This window comes from Crocodylus siamensis, chromosome 4, assembly GCF_052110815.1.
Source record: "Crocodylus siamensis isolate JL-2025a chromosome 4, ASM5211081v1, whole genome shotgun sequence".
NCBI classification, from domain to species: domain Eukaryota; kingdom Metazoa; phylum Chordata; order Crocodylia; family Crocodylidae; genus Crocodylus; species Crocodylus siamensis.
In genome coordinates, this window is record NC_143398.1 from 88,663,497 (window position 1) to 88,687,378 (window position 23,882).

At 45.5% G+C, this 23,882-nt stretch overlaps 1 protein-coding gene across 1 annotated transcript in view; it reads right to left on the reverse strand.

The window, feature by feature from the left end:
* The window catches only part of LOC149866035 (solute carrier family 23 member 1-like), a 41,931-nt gene that overhangs the window by 8,282 nt on the left and 9,767 nt on the right, over window positions 1-23,882 (reverse strand). Inside the window, exons 4-8 of the mRNA XM_090041052.1 lie at window positions 13,668-13,827; window positions 12,201-12,382; window positions 8,072-8,192; window positions 6,887-7,043; window positions 6,335-6,588 (exon numbers count right to left, since the gene is read on the reverse strand). Of these exons, the coding sequence (XP_089897178.1) occupies window positions 6,335-6,588; window positions 6,887-7,043; window positions 8,072-8,192; window positions 12,201-12,382; window positions 13,668-13,827 (874 nt within the window). The remainder of the gene's footprint in view (window positions 1-6,334; window positions 6,589-6,886; window positions 7,044-8,071; window positions 8,193-12,200; window positions 12,383-13,667; window positions 13,828-23,882) is intronic.

A 23,882-nucleotide genomic window follows, 5' to 3' on the forward strand; every position in this document is an offset into this window, starting at 1 on the left:
GTCAAGGCAACCAAGGGGAACAAGAAGGGCAGATCTCCCATAAAAGAGCAAGCAAAACTGAGAACTGTGGAACCCCGTCCCACCTGCCAAGAAGAACTGAAGACTCCTGAACGCCTGGCCAGCTGCAGGGAAATGCTCTGTCTTGGGGACTATGTGAGATTTATGCAAAGTTTCTGTTGTGCATTAACCTAGGCAAACTTCTCTGTTGTTTCTGTGTCTTATACTTAAAATGGTAAATTGCTGTACTCAATAAACACTCTCTTCAGAGAATGTACTATTCTTGTCCAAGCCATTTTCATGACTTCAGTGCCACCACCTAAATTCTAATACTAAACTTAGGTAGCACTGGAGGCATCTACACATGCAATTAATGTGAAGCAGTAATTCCAGTGTATATTGTGCCAGAGTTACTACTCCCAGGCATCACGTCTTTACATGCACCTGGGACCGCAACACATTGAGCTGGGTCAAAGCAGCCCCAGCTCACAGGGGGCCCCGAGGATTAGTCTGCCAGCCAAGGCCTGCTTCCACCCAGCTCAACTTGCTGTGGAGGATCTGGCTGGGGCACAAGTGTGCTTCAAGTGTGGGGCTAGCTAGCAGGCAGCCCTGCACTGAAGCACAGTCATGCCCCAGCCAGCCCCATCAGTGTGTACATATGCATTGCTGTGCACTAAAGAACACCGCCATGGGATAGTACTTGTATTTACAAGTACTAACCTGTTGTGGAGTTAGTTTTCTGAGGCCTAATAGGGCTGTGCATGTAGACATTGAAACTTTACTGAGGAGCTAATTAGGCAGCTCCACAACAAACATCTCATGTAGATGTGCCCACTGTCCCCTACAGCCACAGAGAATAACCTGTCTCCCATTCTCTGCATAACGACACTTCACGTATTTGAAGATACCCCATGGCTGTATTAGCACTCGTGGGGCTCTGGCCAGGTACCAGAGGACTGGAAAAGGGCCAGTGTGGTCCCTATTTACAAGAAGGGGAGAAAGGAAGACCCCGGCAATTATAGGCCAGTCAGTCTTACCTCGGTCCTTGGGAAAATTATCAAGAAGCATATCTGCAAGGGCCCAGCAGGGGAGGTAATGCTCAGGGGCAACTAACATGGGTTCACTGAGGGCAGATCCTGCCCGATTAACTTGGTTTCCTTTTATGATCAGGTCACAAAGTCCCTGGACAAGGGCGTTGAAGTGGATGTTGTCTTCCTGGACTTTAAGAAGGCCTTTGACACCGTTTCCCACCACATTCTCCTAAAAAAACTAGGTGACTACGGCAGTGATGACTACAGAGTCAGCTGGGTGGCAAGTTGGCTAGATGGTCGCACCCAGAGAGTAGTGGTGGACGGGTCATTTTTGACCTGGGGGGATGTGGGCAGTGGAGTCCCCCACGGCTCGGCCCTGATGTCAGTACTGTTCAACATCTTTATCAGCGATCTGGATGTGGGTGCGGAAAGCACGCCGTCCAAATTTGCTGACGACACCAAGATGTAGGGTCAGGTGGGCACTCTGGAGGGGAGGGACAAAATCCAGCTAGATCTAGACAGGTTACGGAGGTGGGCGGATGAGAAAAGGATGGAATTCAACGCAGACAAGTGCAGGGTACTGCATCTACGGAGAAAGAACCAGCAACACACCTACAGGCTGGGGAACACCCTTCTTGTCAACACAGTGACAGAAAGGGATCATCGAGTCATTGTTGACTCCAGGATGAACGTGAGCCACCAATGCGAGGAAGCAGTCAGTAAGGCTAGCCACACCTTGTCGTGCATCTACAGATGCATCACAAGCAGGTCCAGGGAGGTGATCCTTCCCCTCTGTGCAGCACTGGTCAGGCCACAGCTGGAGTACTGCGTCCAGTTCTGGGCGCTGCACTTCAAGAGGGATGCGGCTAGCATTGAGAGGGTCCAGAGGAGGGTCACTCGCATGGTCAAGGGGCAGCGGGGCAGGCCCTACGAAGATAAACTAAAGGGCCTGAATCTATTCAGCCTCCACAAGAGAAGGCTGAGAGAGGATCTGGTGGCCGTTTACAAACTCACCAGAGGGGACCAGTGAAAATTGGGTGAGGCTCTGTTCCCCTGACCACCACCGGGGCTTACTAGGAATATGGTCCACAAATTGTTAGAGAACGTTCAGGCTGGACATCAGGAGACATTACTTTACAGTTAGGGCTGCCAGGCTCTGGAATGGGCTCCCAAGTGAGGAGGTACTCTCCCCTACCTTGGGGATCTTCAAGAGGAGGCTGGACAGATATTTGGCTGGGGTGTTATGACCCCAGCATTCATTCCTGCCCAGGGTAGGGGGTTGGACCTGATGATCTGTTTAGGTCCTTTCTGACCCTAAGCACTATGAAGCTACTATGAAACTATAAGATTATTATCAAATCCCTTTCTCAGTCTTTTCTCCAGACTAAATAATCTTTCAGCCTTTCCTCATAAATCATGTTTCCCACAGCTCTAATCATTTTTGTCATTCTCCTCTTCAAGAAAAACATGAGCAGACTAAAAAGAGTGAAGTGCAGGGCCCAAAACTGGACATGGTAATTGCAGGCAAGATCTCAGCAGTGCCAAAAAGAGTGGAAGGATCACTTCTGTTGATTTGCAGTTGAAACTCCTGTTAACAGTGCTATGTTATTGGCCAATACATTACTGGCTTTTTTGCTGCAAGAGATTACTGTTGGCTAGGGTTCAAATAACAGGGGAGCTCAGGGGGGCTGAGCCTCCACCCCCATAAGAGGCAAGAGCCCTCCTGGAAGACTTGAAAATCATAAACTGGGGGGGTGGGTGTCTCTGATTTTATTAGGGCATTGTGATAAGCAGCCCAATTTTTTTTTTGCAGACCGCCCCCAAGAGAAAGTGTAATTTGAACCCTGCTGGTGGCTCATATTTGGCTTATGGTTCACTGTACTCCTTGGGTCCTTTTCTGCAGTACAACAGCCTACCCAATCATAACCCAATCTGTATTTGTGCATCCAATTGTTCTATCCTAGGTGCAGGACTTTGCATCTGTCCTTGTTAAATTTAATTTGATTGATTTTGAACCATTTCTCCACTTTATCCTGGTCTTTCTAGATCCCAGCCCTGCTCTCCAGAGTGTCTGCAACTACACCCATCTTGGTGTCATCTACAAATCTGCTAAATGCTCACTCAATACCATGATCCAACTCACTAAAAATGGCTCACCAAGGGTGTCCAGGAATGCCTGCTTGCCAAAAATGCGGCGTACACCCAGTGGAAGGGGGGTGCTATCTCCAAAGAGAAGTATACTTCCTCTGCTCGGGCCTGTAGGGGGGCTGTCAGGAAAGCTAAGGCAGACAGAGTTAGGACTAGCATCCAAGATCAAGGATAATAAAAAGTCCTTTTTCAAATACACAGGGAGGATGAAGAAGGCACCGGGTAACGTGGGGCCCCTGCAAGGTACGCAGGCAATCTGGTGGTTGAGCCAGAGGAGAAAGCGGAATTCTTTAACCAATTCTTCACCTCCGTTTTCTTGTGCAGGGACCGGGACTTCCCCACTGGGATGCCAGATGGACTCGAGGGGAACGCCTCCAGACCTCAGGTTGGGGAGGACTGGGTTAGAGAGCTTCTGGAGGGGCTGGACATGTTCAAGTCAGCAGGTCCAGATGCTCTCCGCCCCAGGGTGTTGAGGGAGCTAGCTGGGGTTATTGCAGGGCCCTTGGCACGGCTCTATGAGCGCTTGTGGTGCTTGGGCCAGGTGCCAGATGACTGGAAGATAGCTAATGTGGTCCCCATCTTCAAAAAGGGAAGAGGGAGGACCCGGGCAACTATAGGCCCATCAGTCTTACCTCAATCCTAGGGAAACTCTTTGAGAAGATCCTCAAGGAGCACATCTGTGATGGGCCGGCTTCAGGGATGATGCTCAAGGGCAACCAGCACGGTTTCATTAGGGGCAGGTCTTGTCAGACCAACCTGATTGCCTTTTATAATCAGGTCACAAAGGCAATGGATGCAGGTGTTGCTGTGGATGTAGTCTTTCTAGACTTCAGCAAGGCCTTTGACACCGTCTCCCACCTCATCCTCAATAAAAAACTAGGCGACTGTGGCATTGATGCCTACACAGTCAGATGGATTGCAGATTGGCTCAAGGGTCGTACTCAGAGGGTGGTGGTGGACAGATCATATTCGACCTGGGGGCAAGTGGGCAGCGGAGTCCCCAGGGCTCGGTCCTGAGGCCTGCACTGTTCAATTTCTTCATCAGCGATTTGGACGATGGGGTGAAATGCAACCTGTTTAAATTTGCTGATGATACCAAGATTTGGGGTGAGGTGAGCATGCTAGTAGGGAGGGAAAGATTGCAACAAGACCTGGATAGGTTGCAGGAGTGGGCTGACAAACAGGATGTGTTTCAATACTGACAAGTGCAGGGTGCTGCACTTAGGCAGTAGAAACCAGCAGCACACTTATAGAATGGGAAACTCCCTTCTTGAGAGCACGGAGGCGGAAAGGGAACTTGGAGTCATTATTGACTCCAAGATGAACATGGGCCGACAATGCGAGGTCACGGTTGGCAGGGCTAACCGCACCTTGTCGTGCATCCACAGGTGCATCTCAAGTAGAGCCAGGGAGGTGATCCTCCCCCTCTATGTGATGCTGGTCAGGCCACAGCTGGAGTACTGTGTCCAGTTCTGTGCCCCCCATTTCAGAAGGGATGTGGACAACATTGAAAGGGTCCAGAGGAAGGCCACACGCATGATCCGGGGACTACAGGGCAGACCCAACAATGAAAGACTGCGGGACCAAAACCTGTTCAGTCTTCAGAAAAGAAGGCTGAGGAGGGACCTGGTGACTGTCTATAAACTCACTGGGGGGGACCAGAAGGGTTTGGAGGAGACACTGTTTCCCCTAGCGCCCCGTGGCGTGACAAGGAACAATGGACAGAAATTATTAGAGAGTAGGTTTAGATTAGACATCTGCAAGAACTACTTCACAGTTAGGGTGGCTAGGAGCTGGAACCAACTTCCTAGGGAAGTGGTGCTGGCTCCTACCCTGGGGATCTTTAGAAAGAGGCTTGATGACTACCTGGCTGGACTTACTTGAGTCCAGTCTTTTTCTCCCGCCCAGGCGCGGGGCCGGGCTTGAAGATCTACAAGGTCCCTTCTGACCCTACTTCTATGATTCTATGATTCTATATTAAACAATACCAGACCTAGGATAGAGCCCTGGGGAACCTCATTGATTCTAACTAACAGCTAGACACCAAGCTGTTGATGATTAGTCAACAAATTGAACAAATGAACACAATAATCCAATCAGTTAAGTATCCACCTTACACTAATTTCATCTAGTCCAGAGATGCCCAACATCTAAGCAGCTGGGGGCTGCAAGCCCTATGGGCCACACCAGCATGGGCCACAGGTCCCTACGGTGTTATCCCTGCTGCTGCACCACACTATCATCACCCCCCACTACACTACACCACTTGGATGCCCCGGCCCCTCAATCCCAGCTTCATAGCTCTGGGAGCCCTGCTGCACTGTGCCATGCAGGCACCCAGGGCTGCAGGCTCCCCACCCCTGTGGACTATGCTGTGCTGGCTCCACCTTGCCTCCTAGGGCTGTAGCAGGAAATGGACACTGGAGGGGGAAGAGGAGCCCAGCTACTGCTGCAGCTGAAGCAGGAGGAGGAGAGATGGACAGAAGGAAGCCTGGGGGGGGGGGGGGTGGAAATGGGGAAGGGAGAAGGGGTCGCAAATTAACTCCTTGCAGGCTGCATACACCCTATATCCTGCAAGTTAGATAGTCCTGATCTAGTCTGTATTTTCTCATCTTATCAATAAGAATGTCATGGAGATTGCATCAAAAGCCTTATTAAATCAAGGTGCATCACATCCATTGCTGTCCTTTAACCTACAGAGCCTGTCACCTTGTTGCAGAAGGAAGTTGTTAGACAGAACTTGCCCTTCCTGAATCTACGCTGGCTATTCCTGATCGTTGATGACCAATGACTATGCAAGCTTCTCACATACACAGCCAATATACCTCTCCCACACTTCATAATGAAGCAACTGCCTTCAGAGAAGAACCAGTAGTTCGGTTTGAATGGCCCTATTGATTCCTGAATCTGCTGAAACTTGTGCCAGGTCCCAACTCTTAGCAAATGTATTTTCTTTTGTGAAGTGGCCACGTGTCCACGAGGAAGTGGGTAAAGGTCACTACATATAGACCAGCAGAAGATGTTTTTTAAATGGGCATAGTATGTTTATAAGTACAAGTCTAACAAAACCAAGACAGACACAGAGAGAGAATTTTTCAACACTGCTGACAACCCAGTGTCCTATTACTACCAGCTGAAGGTACAGATATAAACCTTACCCGAGTGATTCCCAGAGCTCCAACGTTTTCACTGTAAGAAGTGGTGCCATTCCCTGTACCCCAGGCTCCGGCCAGAAGACTACCGATTCCTTCCACTCCAATCCCACGGTTGATAGCATGCTTCGGAGGGGGCGGAGCTCCAGAGAGTCGGGCACAGGCATAGTAATCCCCCACTGACTCCAGCATGGAGGAAATCACTCCAGCTATGAACCCAAATACTCCAGCCAAGCTGACTGTTGGAACACCCCATTGGCCTGCAAATAAAAAGCAAAATTTAGACAGCTAGGGTTAGGTTTCCTGTGAAATCCATTGAAGTAAATCACTGATCACATTTGCCATTATTTGCTTTTTACTTGGTCTTCTAACTGACTGTTTTTTTTACTTAGTCCAGTCTGAGCATTCCAATTTGGGTTGCTCAGTAGTCTTTCATTTCCCCCACATCATTCATGATCATTAATAGCAGAATCGCCACATGCACACACAGAAACTGACACTAGGAAAAACAAGGAGAAGGAGCACTAAATAATCTGGATATGAAACTTCTAACCATACCTGGATAAGGGAACCGGAACCAGGGGGCTTGGGACAAAACACCCACTTTGATGTCAGTCCGAGCCAAGTAACCATAAGCTTCAGGGTTCGAGGGGAAGACATTGGTCACAGTGAACACAAAGCACATCAGCCATGTGAGGGACAGACCAAGAAGTACCTATATCCAGTCACATAAGAAAAGGATGTTAATTAGCTATGGTCTCTTCCAGTAGATCAACACTCTGCTTTATGCAGTACAGATGAATGAGCCTCCATTGCATTCTCAAAGTGCAGGTTTTTTCAGTTTACTTATTATATAACATGAAGGTGACAGATCAGTGCCTCAGCTCCATTAACTTAGAAACCTTAGGGCAGAGCATTGAAGCCATAGCAAGATGCCTTAAGAGGCACAATTTAACAGCTGTGTTCTAGACTTGGTCTGAAAGCAACCTCCAGTCAGCCTAGGTGTAAATTGGGTCCCTGATCATTCAGGCTAGGAATCAAAGACAGCTGAACGTGATGCTAGCCACAATATTCTTTTGTGTTCTGTTAGCTAGTGAAATCAGCCTCATCTTACTTGTGCTGGCCTGACAAGCCACATAGGTTCAAGTGGACATGTAACCCTGTTAGAAGCCTTGTTGGACAAATTAGTGCTCCTGTTATCCAGACAGTTTTTTTGGACATGTCCATGTTTGAATTCACTGGAGAATACTGATAAGGACTTATTAGCCCTTCTTACTATCAGCACCTTGGAAAAAAACTCCCAGAATCTTTACCTGCACTGGAGTTCATTGTGATATATTACACAGGGTTGGTATAAAATGTGTAGGAGCACTCAGACTCCATTGCAGAATGGAAACCAGGTATCCAGAGTCCAAAAGCACGAGGCACCTGTTGTCATTGCGCTAGATTTTGAAGATGGCCTACCTCCATGTACTAGCATGGGCAGGCTAGAAATACCTGCCCTTTGGGGCATTTCTAACACAACAGTGAATTTCTAACAGCAAAACAGAGGGGAAAATACAGTACAAGCCATATTGTGAAGGTCTCTCACACTGGGGAGTAGTCACTCACACAAGTAATCCTACTGACTCCTATGTAAATTTATGGAAATAGGACTTTTTGCATGAGTAAACTGCAGCTGATTTAGTTTGTTCCTACTAAAGTGAATTGTCTGGTCATGCAAGTCCAGAAGCTATAACTCACAGGGAAGATCTGGAAGAGGTAGATCCTAGAGAAGTGGCATTTCTTGGCTCGCTGGTAGGCCGGCAGTGGCACAGGCACATTTTTCAGAAACTGAGAGAACAGAACAATGAAGACAATGGTCCTAGAATGAGACAAAAATAGGCAATAAGACAAAGGAACCTATTTTACCCTTCACTAGGGATCTACCTAAATCGTGGTTTTGCATGCTTTGTGGAAACTGCAAAAAGCAGCATTGTCCGCGATCGCCATGAAAACTCAAATTGACGGCAATTTCCTGCTAAATCAACCCAAAAAAGCAGTAGTGACATAAACTGAGTGAAGGTGCTCTCCACCACACCAATCAGGAGTGATAGGGGTGACAAAAAAAGCAGTAGTGACAGACTGAGGGAAGGCACCTTCCAGCAATCAGCAGCAATGGGTGGGGCTGCCACAAAATGTCTGTGAAATTGGCTGTGCACACCACAAGCAGGTCGTGAGAAACCCTTTGCCATGCTACAACTTAGGCAGGTCCCTAGCATCACATATACACCAAGAAACTGACTTCGTTCCTTCAGCTCCTGTTGATTTCAAAGCACCTCTGGAAAGTAAGCTGTTGGCTTCCCAGAAAGTCACAGCTACCTGCCAAGGTTAAGATGCAAATAAGCTTTCTAGTTTATTTGTTTATTTTACGTATGGTTTTGGCGGAGGTTTTTTGATTGTTTGCTTCAAAGAGCAAAATAATGATATATAATGAACCGCTGAATCTGATGCAGGTGTCAGAAGGTTGCAAGTGGCATTAAATAGGAAAAAAGGGAAAATGAGAAAGTGGTTGTGCTCAGACAAGCTGTATAGAAAACTGTTCTTAAAAGAAAACTCAGCATTTTGATTCCCATTGTAAGAAATAGACCCCAATCTTGACTTGACTTCCAGAGGGTCTAATAATACTAACGCAAGTTTTTATTTTAAAGGTACACAGGGATGAGAGTCACTGATCTGTCCCGTTCCTGTTTTCCATTGGAGAGAATGATTCAAGTTTGATTTCCCAACTTTAGGGTTAGATCTAGTTAGTATTAAATGTGTCCTATTATAGGTGTTTCTTGCCATGCCACCTACACTGCTAGGCTTATCAAGAGAGTTCTTTAACAGAGTATACAACTTTGGTCGCACTGTTTTCTCAGTTCAATATGAACGACAGAATTAAGATATTAATCAAATGGACACTGAATAATTGGATCATTATAAGATGACTTCCTGCTACTGAGTGTTAGGTTAAATCTTTTGAGAACCACATAGGGCATTTTTTGTCCCCAAACTTAATTTTAAAAAGATTAAGGGATTATTTCAAATAGGATCAAGTGATGAGTTGATTGAATTTAATTCTAAGCACTACAAAGTGTATTGATGTAATGAAACACTGGACTTTTCTGAGAGTTAAAAGGTGACAATTTGTAGATAAAATGTTTAAAGTAAGCAAGGAAGCATATAAGGCAACTCTTTTTAAGGGCAAGCTGGAATAGAGTGTGTCAAGGTCATAAATCAAAGCACTGAATAACTGGTTAGACATTAAAAGCCCTAAGAGACACAAATTTCCTTTTTCCTATTTCTAAAACAACAGAGCCCAACACAGCCACCCTTTTGATTTATTTCTTTTGTACAGCAGATTTGAGTCATTTGAAGGACAGTATTATAAGCTGGGGTGGTAGCAGTTCCAGCTATTCAAGTTACCTGATACTTTCCAAAATAAAATTCTATTTTCTGTTGCTTTATAAATTGGGAAAACTTCAACCTTCCAATCTGAAGTTTCCACAAGTAAAATGTCTGCCTCAGGCTGAACACATCAGGAAGAATTCAGCAAAAACAGTTCAGCTGTTTCCAAGAATGTTTAGGGAAAGTCCATTGTACTGCTTTGAACAAGGTTAGTTTACGTAGACTTTGATAAGGGGTGAACTTTAAGTCAACAATTTCTCTTTTGTCACACCCACGAAAATCTGTCCAAATTTGGCTAAGCAATAAGACTTGAGAAAAATCACAGCTCTCATGTTCCCTGGGAACTTCTTTGATGTTAGCTGCTACAGTCTCTGAAGAACATGAACATGGCTCAAGGCTCCAGATCTTCTGATCAAATTATACATGCATCATCTCTACAGAGTAACTGAGCACATCCCCGCTCAGTGATAAAGGGACAAGGCTGGACCTTCCTGCTAATGATTCATCCCAGGCATCCTACGCTGTGGGGTAGCTAGATAGCAGAACCATAAATTCTCTTGGTTCTGCTATCTATTTGTCCTGAACTCTCAATAACCCCCTTTACTAGGAAGGATGAAGGAAGAAACTTTCTAACAAAAACTTAAAAGCCAAAGCAGGGTGGAGGAAAATGTGCAGACTGAGGAAAGGAATCTGATGATGAGACTGAAAGGGGAAAGGGGGGAAACTGAGTTTAGGATTTGCTAGGATGAGGGATTGGATCTGAGATCTTAAGGGGAAACTGAGATGGGGGATTAATGAAGGAAAGACTGGGAGTCAGCTGAGTGGTGGTAGGACACTGAGATTGGAGGGGACTGGGGATTAGACTCATTAGATGACGAGCTGAAAGGAAAAACTGGGACTGACTGGGCAAGGATACTGGACTGGGAGTGGGGGAGGCAGGGGGTGCAGATTGGGACTCAGACAATGAGCCAATTAGGGGAAACTAGGACTGGCTGGATATTGGGACTAGCATGAAAAGCTCAAGCAATGGAGACTGAGAAAGGGTCAGCATGGAAAATGGGGCTGAGAAAGAGCCAGAGGTGGGAAAGAAATAGATTTGGGATGGGCTGGACGGATAGAAAAATCTGTTCCTGTTAAAGCACATTCCCAATTCCAGAGCCTGAAATGGAATAAGTGATTCCTTAGAAGGCAAGATAGAGATGCACCTTATAGACTAACTCAGTGGCTCCCAACCTTTTTTTTGTTGCGACCCTAAATCTGGGTCACGACCCCTGCTACCGACTCACTCATGCCCGGTGGCACCAGCAGAGCCTGGGCCAGGATCGCAGGGGGCAGCAGCAGTGAGAGCCACACAGACCACATGCCAGAAGAGCCCCCCAGGCAGGGTGGGCGAGGCAACGGGCAGACCCTGCAACCCTGATTTGGGTCATGACCCGAGGTTGAGGACAACTGGACTAACTGAAACAGAGATGCATAAGCTTAAGATGCACAAAATCCCTTAGTCTCAGCATGCCTCTGCTGTCAGCAAACATCTATGATATCTATTGGCCAGTGTTTTATTACCTTCTAACACTGGTGCACATAGAGGACAACCACCTACCACTGTTGCATTTTACTCCTTTAACTCATATTAGCTCAAGTTGCAGAGGTTTGTGTGCTGGATTCAATCCTGCTGATGAATCACATAGGTATCAATATTATGCCAGGATGGAATTTCTGTGCTTTCAGTTTGCTTTGTTAAATATCACAGATATCACACACAGGCTCAAACACGTTTAAAATATTCTTTAGGTGGCAAAGTTAAGCACTCAAAAGTTAGGAAATGCCAGAATTAAGGTTATCCGTGCAGAAAATATTATGGTCACTTATGAAAGATTGCATAACAATACATGGGCAATATTCATTTGGCCATGACTTAGGAGTATTCTTTTAACACAGGCTGTGTGTGTGATACACTGCCCCCCCCCGCCCCCGAGACCACCTGCCAGAAGAGCTTGTGTATTGAAGATGCCCCTCTAGCTTCTTTACTTTTCATTCCATCCAGGAAGAGCACACACCGACTGCTGTAACTTCCTCAGCCTGATGAAGGGTTTTAAACCCGAAAGCTTCCTTAAATTTTTTTTCCCCCAACTACTTAAGTCGGTCTAATAAAAGATACCAGGTTCACCCAAAGAACCCTCCAAAATGGAGACTTTTTTTAAAAACTTCTTAGTAACAACAGTTTTAACACTCAAATCTTTTTTGTCTCTCTATTTGTTTAAGGTTGTGAAATTTCAGTGTCTTCCACAGCACTCGCAACCCTTTCAGCATTTAACAAACACGAAATCGTGTGGCATGCAAAGGCCTTTCCTCACCGCACCGTAACCTTTGAGTCAGTTTCAGATTTAGGCTATTTTATCCCATACACCGACATCCTGCTTTGTCCAGGCGAGGTGACACTTACATGACTGCTATGCCCCAGTGCTCTCCTGCCTCCTGCCCTGCAGATTCAAAGAGAGGCAGCGCAACCAAGGTGATGGTTGGGGCGATTGTCAAAGGGCCAATGAACCGCATCAGAAATCCGATCAGGCCAGAAAATCCAACAAGGATTTGGAAACAAGAAGCTATCATGATGGCTCCCTGTACCTGAAAAAACGGATAGAGAGAGTGAGGGGGGAGATTTAAAGGGTTTCCATTTGAGGTAGTGCATTCTAAAGAAATTGGTTTAATAACAGTTCAGGAGCCAGAGCCAATTCCCAGCAAAGCAAAAAATGTGCGGGTCCTTCCACTGCCTTCTGAGAGTCACACTTGTGGAAAGGCAAGGCCACTTGCTCCCCGTTTCACTTACTGGTATGCGTTTACCTGCTTTTCCAATATGCCAGCTACTTCAGGGGTGTTTGATTGCAAGACAAAAAGGCAAAAAACAAGCCAATCCATCAGTCCTTTGTAAAATATTCTGAGTACATTTAGTGTATTTTAGCATTTATAAAAAGGGAAATAGTTATTAATCGCTAATTATTCCTACTGGCACTGACCAAGAGTCAGATGCTACGTAAAGCTGCCCTGAGCCAACTAGTCCAGTGCACCCCAGTCCTGAACTTTAGAAACTCCACTGTTCTAGCCCAAGGCTTTCGCACAACTTGTGCCAAAACACTTCACAAGGAACTAGAATGGATGACCACCCAACCTGATCATGCAAACTCTTATGAAAGTTGTGCTTATTACCCTAAGTGATGGCTTGCCAAGTGAGGCACTATGATTGTGTGAAAAGACAGTGCTGTTAGGACTCCCTGTGGATAAAGTCTTCAACTGAATATAGAAAGTTATTATTGTCTTCTAGTTGAATTTGAAAAGGGATGAAAGACCCTGAAAACCATTCCATCTCTCTGCATAAGGAGCAAATATATTCTCAGGCAGATTCTGAAAGGCTGAACACAGAACAATAATATCTTTGGCTACCAGAATCGGTAGAGAAACACCAAACAGGTTCAAATAGCCTGGAAGTCAACAGACAAGGAATCAGTAGACGAGGCAGCTTCAGCTCATGAGTAGTTATTTATGTTGAGGAGATTAGGCTAATGAGGGTGTGGGTAGCCAGGATTTTGTTTTATCTGAGTATCACTTCCCCACACGAGGTGCACTTTTTCCATGTACTCTACATTCGTGGTAAATGCTATTTAAGTACATAATAATTTCACCCTCCTACCTATGATTACTTGCACCAGATAATCTCAACTAAATAGCAATGCAAAGATTAATTGCCTATGTACCGCTAGGTACTTCTGTGGATCTAGCTAGAACATAGCCCTTTATTTGCTACTCAGCAGAGGTCTCTTGCCTGATGTCTCCCCCCACACCACTTCAAGGGCCTTTGAATAGTCATTTCGCATGCTTTTGGAGCTACCTTTCTGGTGACATCAGGCAGGATTACCTCTCGCATCCGTGTCTGCCAGACCTCAGTGAACTCTGGTGAAGAAGCATTTACCAAGCTGGCATTCTGAGTCCAGGCCGGGCATTTCCAATGAGGAAGGGAGAGCATGGCAAGGGTTGGTGTCAAGAATGCAAATGTTCCCCCTTGAATAATAGGCAACCTGGAAAGAAACCAGAGAACAAGTGAAGTATTATGAACTTTGGCAACTCCACCTCTGGCTTAGGAGAGAGAAGAAAGTCATGTGACACTAAGAGCATAGCAAAAAATAATTGGTAGGGTACTTGGATGAACTGGGTGGACTGGTAACCATCCTGGAATACCAGTAGAAATCTAGAATTCTCAGGAGAGAGGAGAAAGAAAGAGCTCTCTTTAAACTACACGCTTACAATGAAGTCTTATTTCAGAGGATGGGGATTCAGCATTCAACGTATTTGCATTTGGTAATTTTTTTGCAATATACTGATGTTTCCAAGAATCCTGCCATTAATAATGTCAAAGAACTGGTATGTATTTTTAGATAGGAGCAATGGGCATGAAACAAGATCTGAGATCCAAAACACCTTCACGCACTGCTGTTGTTCCAAATTCAATCTCCGGGTCCCTCGCAATGCCTATTTGCTAAGCTTTGTTTTTTTTAAAGAAAATCAGTCATCTTAACATGCATGTATCTGTGCATCTGTGTGCAAGCATGTAACTGTACAACAGATGAGATTTTAGTATCACAATAAAATAACAAGGGAAGGAAAAAGTGGAGAATGAGGGGATCAGAAAAAGGAAGGGGAATTGGCAGAACTAACACGCAAGTAGGAAGGAGTTTGAAGGAGTTCTGGTGAATGGTGAAAGGAAGGGGAAAGAGAGCCCAAGTCTGAAAAACAATTTGTTACCACATAAAATAGTAGACACTCCCCGTGCGGTAGTGATGTGTTGTGGTGGGTTTCTGGTGAAAATTCTACCACCGTGTCAAAGACAACATTGGAATAGTTGCCTCTGATGGGGTCATCTTCTCTGGGCCCTGTTTGTCATACCTTGCGAAAGTACTTCCAAGGAGCACATCGCTGAACTGGAGAACAGCCAGTCGTATTAAATAGCAGGCCTGTGCGAAGCAGCAAGTACTCCCTTCAGATTCAAATTTGGCTGATTCGGAGGGACAGTGATTCGATTCAATGGTTCAAATCACTGTCCCAAATCATTTCAGTTGATTCACATTAGGAGATTCGGTGCCAATTTGGAGATTCGGCTATAGACTATAAATGGGAAATCACTAAAAGACCTATAATTTCATCATTGTTTTGCAGATTTGGATGGAAACAGCAGGTATGGTAGCCCCTTCTGAGGGTATGAAACCTGCCAAGTTTCAAAGAGATAGGTGAGGGGTTTCTGGGAAACTGCACCTCGAACTGTTGAAAGTAAAACTTGTATCACATGTGTGTTAAGGCAGACTGGGATGAACGCAGCAGGGATGGTAGCCCCTCATGCGGGCATGCCTGCCAGGAGAGCCCACCGATGCCCTAACTGATTACAATAGTGCCCTATGAGGGAGCGGTAGGCAAGCCACGATCTCTACCCTGGCTGCTCCAGATGTCTGAGGTGAACTGCAAGGCTACCTGTGGAGCTGCCTTCTGCAACTCCTCCCTCAAGTACTCTCTGCATGCCTCATACACGGAGGGCACCACCATCCTACTGAAGGTGGTGCATGCAGGCATGTCATAGGATGGGGCCACAAGCACCATGAGCCACCTGAACCCTGGCCACTCAAAGGAGAAGGGCTGGTCTTCCAGAGCAAGCATCTCCCCAGTGCTCTGGGTGACCTCGCTCGCCTTGGGAACAGGCCCCCCACCCTTTGTCTCTACCTTTCCTGCACTGGTCCAGGGTGGCCTCCCTCTGCTTCTTGGGGACGGGGGCTTTGGAACGAGAGGGGGCTTCTTTTTGGGCACGCTCCCACTGGTGCCAGGCTGAGGAGGAACAAGGGCAATGGGACACTGCCTCCTGAGATGCAGCAGCATTGCTGTGGTGTTGGAGTGTTTCACCTCCTTGGCCTAGCTGATCTGCCTTCAGCAGTGGTGGCAGGTAGCATACCTGGGATCATCTGCCACCTCAGAATGATCCCACACTACACTATCCCCCACTTCTGGGTTGAGGGTGGGGATCCTGCCTTATCCCCCTCCTCAGCAGGCAGAGACACAACAACAGGAGAAGCTGAGCCACCTGTCCCCCCAACCTCCTCTGAAGTGCCTTCCAGAGAAGGAGACCTGCCTCTAGGGGAGCTTGGAGAGGTATGGAGCACAAACTCAGATTCCCCCTCCTTCCCCAGAATTTCCATCGCTATGACACTCGGCTCCTCTGCTTCTAGATCCAACTCCCGCTCTGACACTGGAAGGCTCATGCTACGAACTGAAATTGGGGTGAAGACTGTCACGCTGCTGCTGGTTAGTGGTGTTAATGGCGGTGGTGCAGGCACTGCTCCCACTAGCAGAATACAACTCATCACTGCCAGGAAAGAGGGTGCCTTTATGTCTGGGGTTGGAGGGGGACTTGCAGCTCTCCCTCTGCCCCCCCGCCGGAAGACCTGGCACCTGCCTTTCCAGCACACTTCTTGAGAGAGAGAGAGTGTGTGGTGTGTTTTCCTGTACAGTGATAACACTGTCAGGGAAAACACAGATTTCTTTTTGTGGGGGAAAAGAATCAAGACAGACTAAAAAGAACAAATAAGAGGATTTTGGGGGAAGAATAAGTTGAAATGAGCCAAGAGGGACAACAATAGGGATTGTAGGCCAGGATAAGTAGGAAAGGATTGGATACAACTTACAAGAAGAGAGACTAGCTAGCAAGAAACTAGATAGCAAGCCAGAGCCTTTCAGACACTGCTACTCCAAGAGAGAGAGAGTTCACAAAATGCACAGATCACTTCACACACAGCTTTATATGTTGTTTCTACGTCCCTTCCCCAGAGCACTGTGACTAGAAGGGAATTCAGGGAAAGATCACAGTCACTGCCACCTACAGATGTTAATATCAATGCAGTCTTTCCCCAATCTCAGCCTTTTCCATATATGGAAAAATCACCCCCTCCCTCTTCTCAGTTTCTGTTTGCTGCAAGCCTTCTGAATCTCTCTGAATCAATTCAGAGGCTTCTGATTTGATTTGGACCTTTTAAATGGGTCTCCCATTTCAATTCAGATTCAGAGATTTGGCTGCCAAATCAGGCTGAGTCTCCTCCGAATTGAATCAGCTACCAAAGCTTCGCACAGCCTTACTGAGTAGCATGGCTGAGAAGGGGGCTAACGTTGCCAGCTCTCACAGTTATCTTATTTTTTCTTTCAATTCCAGAAGATGAGCTTTAAAGACATTTCCTGCAAGAGAATCTTATCTTTAATTCCAAGAAAAACAATGACAGCAAGTGTCTAACTCTCACAGTTAAGAAAAGTTTCAAAATTAAAATGACTGCAATCAACAGATAAGTAAAACAACTTCTAATATTATATATATACACATACATATATACATACGCACACACATATGGGTGTGCTTAGGTATACCTACACTTGTACATATACATGTGTACATACACACACACACACACACACACACACACGTGTATCATAGAATATAGAAAAGTTCTACATGCATGTATGTATGAATAGTTTAATCTCCTGAGTTTTAGGAACTAAATCATGATTTCTGAATGCTTGATTAGCAAAATTAGTTTTCCCAGAGAAAGGTACCATTTGCCACATTCAAGAATCTTCCATGTCTCCACTTTTATCTGATACGTTATTCCTCAGCTTCTCAAACCTTCCTTTCTGCACTATTCAGACTCCTCTCTAGCCACCGTACCTGTGGGTGAATCCAAGCATCTCTCGGTTTACATTATAGTGATCCCCAAATTACCTTCAAGGAATATGGAAATGTTCTTGCTCCCTTGTTACAGATGGGACAATGAGGCACATAGAGACTAAATGACCTGTCCCAGATCCCACAGAAGGCACGTAGCAGAGAAGAACTCAGGTCTTCTGAGTTCCAGGCCACTTCTGTCTGTCATAGGTTAAAAGAAGAGAGGTCTCATGACACCTGTACTTCCTGGCACCAAAGTCAATAGAAATTACTAGCATTCCAAAAAAGGAATAGGAAAACTGGGCCCTTCATTTCTTGCTCTGCAATGTCAATAAACAAGAACTAAGCTTTCAGCTAACACAAGCGCTCCCTTCCTTGTCTTCACTTTAGTCTTAATAGGCTCACAATTGTACTTTAGCCTTTGGTGCCTTTCATCTCAGGTTCTCAAGATCTTTTCAGTGATTAAACCACCTTCATCCTCACATCCTTCACATGAAGCTTAATCCTTAAGCCTTTGCCTCTTACATTAAATCACCTTCTTAAGCATCTCATTTTTCCCTATTGGATCCTGGACCTCTTCAATTAAATTAACCCCCTTGATCTTCTCTCCTCCCAGTGTCAACCCCAAGTGCAATTACTTTGTTATGGACTATCATGTTTCAAGAAGCTGGAGCAGACCAAGGCTGCATATACACTGAGCTCTATATGAAAACTTCCCATTGTTGCTGTAGTGCCAGTGTGGCTGACTCAGTGCTAGCTGTAGAGGACCTTGCTCAGGTATTTTGGCAACTGTATCACTCAGCAAACTATAGCAATAGATGGCAAAACCCACCTTCATTGATAGGGCTGGCCTACAACTTTTTGGGGCCCCCTATAAGAAATAGTTTTGGGGCCCCCTGCCCTGAAGAAGCTGGTGGCAGTGGTGGGGGGGGAGGGGTAGCAGCCGAAGCCAGCAGTGTTGGGGGTAGGGGGAGGCAGTGGCCAGATGCAAAGCTGGCAGTGGCATCACTGGCAGTGTGGGGGGTGGCAAGCAGCTGGACACAGAGGGCCCCTTAGCTGTGGGGCCCCCTGCGCCTGCAGGTTTCTCAGTATAGGACGGGCTATCCCTGTTCATTGGTCCTTGCTAGGAGGTGCTCCTTCTAGGCAAGTTGCAAAAGATTTTGGGAACATCTCAGCATAGACAAGTCCTTTACTCCAGGCTGATTATAGCTGGGGCATTCACCACCCAACAGCTCAAGACCAACAGTCTGAACTCTTCCAAAAATATGCCCCTTACATTACACATACAGTTAGCTCCCTCAATCCCTGCCACTGGCTCAGATTGATAATAATGATCAACAACATCCACATGTTTTCACTGGCTGCTACCCAAACAAAACTATTCCTCCGTAGCACGCATTAGCCGGCTACTTCCCCGTCACTGCAGTGACAGGGCTGCGACAGTGCCCCCACCTCCCCTGCTTTTATTTGAGGTAAGCTAGAAGTTGTTCATGGTGTTTCAGGTATTGAGTCTTGTGACTCTGCGTGAGGATATGAAGGGCTGATCTGAGGGATTCTTTTGCCTGCAAACACAGGAGACCCACCTTGATGGCCCAGAAGGCCCCTCCGACCTACTTTCATAGGCTCCACATTTCAGTGGAGGCTGGGTGGCTTAGTTCCACCTGTCTACTTTTAAAATCTTAACCTCTACAATTTTTCCAAGGCCTCACGGCAAGTTGTGCTAGACCTAGGGTTGTCTCAAGACAGCTCACACCAGACCCTTTTAAGATTCCAGTCTTAAGGGCACATCTGTGAAAAGAATTATCAACAATACCCTGTTTTTAGCCAGCAGCTTTCATAGCATATTCTGACAGAAAGCAGTGGGGGTTAATGATTAAGAAATTCATTTTGTGATATCTAGAGCTTCCTGGAACCAGTGGTATGAGCCATATCCAGCAGCACAGGAAAGACAGATGTTGCATAAATGTACAGTACTTTAGTACTTTCTCTCCCTCTTATAAGCTAGGTATTTCTACTATCATGCTTATTAAAACCACACATGATTTGTTCACTTTTTTCCATTTTAAAAGTATTACAAAAAATTTGCCAGCAAGTTCTAACTTGAAGTAAGCCATCCATGCAGTCACCTACTCATTGTTACTGTACTGAACGCACTTCAGATAACTTTTCTGAAGGGGGTTCTACTTTATTGCTGAAATAACGATACATTCATAGCTCTCTGTTGCATTTGTTCACGTCATGATGCCCTACAGCTAATTCATAGCTTGTTTTGACATAGAAGCTCTAAGAACACATTGTAATGCAGAAGCTGCTCTTGATGGACTCAGTATTGTTTGAAAGACAGAAGTCCAAAGGTTAAGAAAAATACTGTCATATTATGCTTATCATCAATTGTATAGCATCCAAGCATAAACTAGGTGTCTCACAACTGGGGCAGAGTCTTTGTCTCAAAGAGCTTTGTTTTTTCCTTTGTTATTGTGATTAATTTTATTCAGGACCATTGAACTGGAAGAAACTTCCTGAATCATCAACTCCATTCCCCTGGAGTCACAGGTAAATCACTTCCCATGTACTTTAGCTGCCCTGGTCATGTTTTTCCTTCTCTTTTTAAAAATACAAGTACTGCATTTGCTATTTGCCAGTCATATTACCAATCCCAACTACATTGATCTATACCACAGAATTAAAAATACTTGTTTCTGGACCTGTGATTCCACATGCTAGTTATTTCAGAGTTTTGAATCTGCTGGATTTGAGTATGTTAAACTCTGAGTTTTCTTCCCTCTCAGGGATAATAATTTCCAGTTCTGTGCTCTCTCTCATTAGACATCCTGCCTGCCTCCATATTCAATATCATCATTACTGCAAACTGAGGCACAGTATTCAGTTAGTATTTGGGTCGTGCCTAAATTATCTACAATCTATAGCCTATTATCACTACACAGGAAACCCACTTCTATTCTTATCTTTTTTTAATTGATATAGCGAAAAAAAATCCTTTAGCTATATCAGCTACTTCGTATTTCCTTTAGCTATTGGTTTTAACATAGTTCTGCTTGACTTTTGGCAATTGTCTTCAACCAAAAAAATACCAACTAGGACTCATCACACCAAATAAGCTACTACTAGCTCAAAGGTGACAAAGGCAGGCCTCTCAGAAGTCAGGCAGACCTATTTTGGGTGCATAAGGGCTAGTTTTCACTGGTATTCTTTTCTTAGATGAGCCCTCAAGTTGGTAACTCTCCGGACCATCTGCTCCTAGATGTGCTGCTGCCACTAAAGCAGCCTCGCTGCTCTTCCACCATATATTTTAATCTCTCTTCCATTTTCCTTTGCAAAAAAGATATAAAGAAGGAGAGATAGCAAGGCAATTCTGTTTCTAAAACCCCATATGAGTAGATGCCTTTCCTCAGCTGTTCTCCATGGTAATCCACACTGTGAAGTCTCTATACTTACTCTTCCCCTGGGTTTCATAAACTGTAGGAGAATAATTTCACCTCAATCCATCTCTCCAAAGTTGGTTACTTCTGGGGCTCCCTCTCCACACTTTGCAGCTTGCAAACTCTCTTTCTAGTGAGAGGATCCCACCTCTCTTCAGATTGCAGCTTAAACTCTCTTTCTAGTGAAAGGATCCCACCTCCCTTAGATGAAGCTGACTCACTGACTCAGCAAAACCACGTAACTGTTCACCAGGCTGACCTCCTCAACACTTGCTAAGGGTGGAAGGGAGCTTCATGCCAACACAGATAGTCTGATACCTCCATCTAGACCAATGCCCTGTTTCTGACAGTAGCCAGTGTTTGATGCTTTAGATGGGGCTAAAGAAACCTGTAGTAGACTGTAATGGGGTAACCTGCATATCCCTAACCCCTCTCATTTAGATGCCAGTTTGTGTTGATCTTTGAAATGATTTCATAGACATCATGCTGGAAGGGACCTCATAAGATCATCAGATCCAGCCCCCTGCCCAAGAGGCAGGAAGTCAGCTAGGCTCAAAGGATCCCAGCAAGATAAGCATTCAAATGTTTCTTGAAAGTGTCCATAGTAGGTGCTTGCAGCACGGCTAGGGGGAGTCTGTTCCATACCTTGAGGGCTCAGACAGTAAAGAAGTTTTTCCTTATGCCGAGCATAAAATGGTCTTGCAGGAGTTTGTGACCGTTGGACCTTGTCATCTCCTGGGGTGCTCTGGTGAACAGGTGTTCCCCCAGATCCTGATGTACACCCCTTATGTATTTATAGGCTTCATTTTTCTATATCTGTATCTGCAGTATAATGTGTTTTCTCTTAGGCACCAGTAATTAAATGCTTTTAAAAATGAATGGTTAAGGATGCCTATCACTGATAACCCTTGTCAATCAAAGAATATGCATGACTGAGGCCAATGAACTCTCCCCCTGTTGCTTCTGGCAGATTTACTCTTCAGACAAAACTCTTGCCTGGGTGCCCATTCATCCTTACAAGTAAGCTTTCAAATACATGCTTCCAGATGAAGTTCAGTGCAAGACAGGCCCATCGTCTAAGAAGCTTGTGATTAGCTAGTTATTCACTTAATCAAAGGACCCACCGGGCTGATGAAAATCAGCTAAAGACTAATGTCTTAAATATTCTTGCTTAATGCCTAACAAAGGGGAACTGTTTCCCTTCTGTAGAATTCATTGTTCATATAAAACATAGTATTTGGATAATGTTTCTTCTTTTCCTTCTCACGTAATCCCAGATAAACTGGAAGTACAAAATTTAGGTACAAGAATATGCCCACACAGCTGAGGTACATTGTAGGGGGTTTTTTTCCACTTGGATAGTGTCCCAAACTGCATTCAGTGCCACTTTGGTAACAAGCTGAGACAGTGCTGGCAACATGTTTAGCAAACCTTCACTTGCACTTAAACAAGTGCAGCTGAATCCATGGTTGATAAGAAGGCAGAGGGTCCACTGCTCAGCTGATAAGAACTGGCATAGTTCCACTGAAGTCAGTGGAAGTAGGATGACTCAGGCCAGCTGTTGAAACATCCCATGAAGTGCTAGGTGCAAACAACACTGAGGAACATGATAGTGCTTTCCCCTAATCTTTTCCTTATACCTTGTTCATTCCAAGGGACAAAAATGTACAGAAAAGTTCATGCAGAATTACGCTATCCAATCCTACCATCCAAAAACTTGTCAATCATGATCTTAAAGTTAAACTGTTAACGTTTTTAGACCTCTGAAGAGGGTATTTTGCCTATATTATGAAGTCTGCTCTACCCCCCGCCATTTCCTTTCTTTGTTTTTTTGAAAGTCTAATCTTGTAGCAAGTTCATCCCATAGCAAAGGGTTAATTCTTCTATGGCAGCTAATACAAAGAACACAGAGGCCTTGGCACAAGTGCCTCCATCTTGTATACTTCATCAGTTGTATCAAGATAAGGATTTATGTTATTGCTGTAAATGTGTAACTTGGGCCTTCTCTACACATTACAGATATTACTCAACGAACTGGAGACCAGCTACATATACAAAGTAGGCCTGTGCGAGTAGGCAGCTATTTGATCTGGCTTCAGATCCAGCTGCTTCAGATGCCAGTGATCTGATCTGGAGCTCCGGACCAGGAACGCCTAACGAAACCAGTGCTTTGATCCAGACATGCTGCTTCAGACACTGAAGTGTCCGAAGCTTCTCCAGATCCGAAGCATGGTCTGAAGCTTCGTACGGCCCTAATACAAAGTACTTATTACACAATAAAAAGCTCCACCCAACTATTAAGTTAGACCTCAAAAATGTATATTAACTTTATAGCTGGTTGCTATTGAGGTTTAGTTTGCACATATAGCAGGGTCTCCCCTGTGGCTAGGAGCTGTCAGCTGTGGGCTCCCAACTGTAGTGATACCCCTTGCCCAGCCAGGTCTGTGAGTTTTGCAACTGCTGGGGACCCTCAGCTCCAGCAGCTGTAGACTCTAAGTCCCGGTAGCACCTCACAGCTGCCAGGTCCCAACGTCCCAGAGCTGTGGATGCTGGGTCCCTGCGGTGTGCCTCCAGGCACCGGGAGCCAGCTGGGTCCTGGCAGCCATAGGCTGTAACTACAATCTCCCAGACCCAGGGCTAAATGAAACCCCTGGGGCAAGAGGATCACCACTGCACTGATCTCCCTGCTCTCGGAGCGTGTGAGGTGCCCCCACAACTGGGAGCGAAGGTGGCTTCCAGCCATGAGAGCTTGCTTCTTGCCAGTTCAGGGGGAGCCTGGGACTAGACTCCCCCTGCACCAGCTATAAGGCATGATGGGATCGAACGTGTGAATTGCATCTCCTGCCATGCCACATGCAACACGTCTGCCATGGCAGGAGGTGCAACTGTATGAATTGTGCATTAGATCCCATCACGCCTTTACCTGCACATGTAGAGGGGTCTT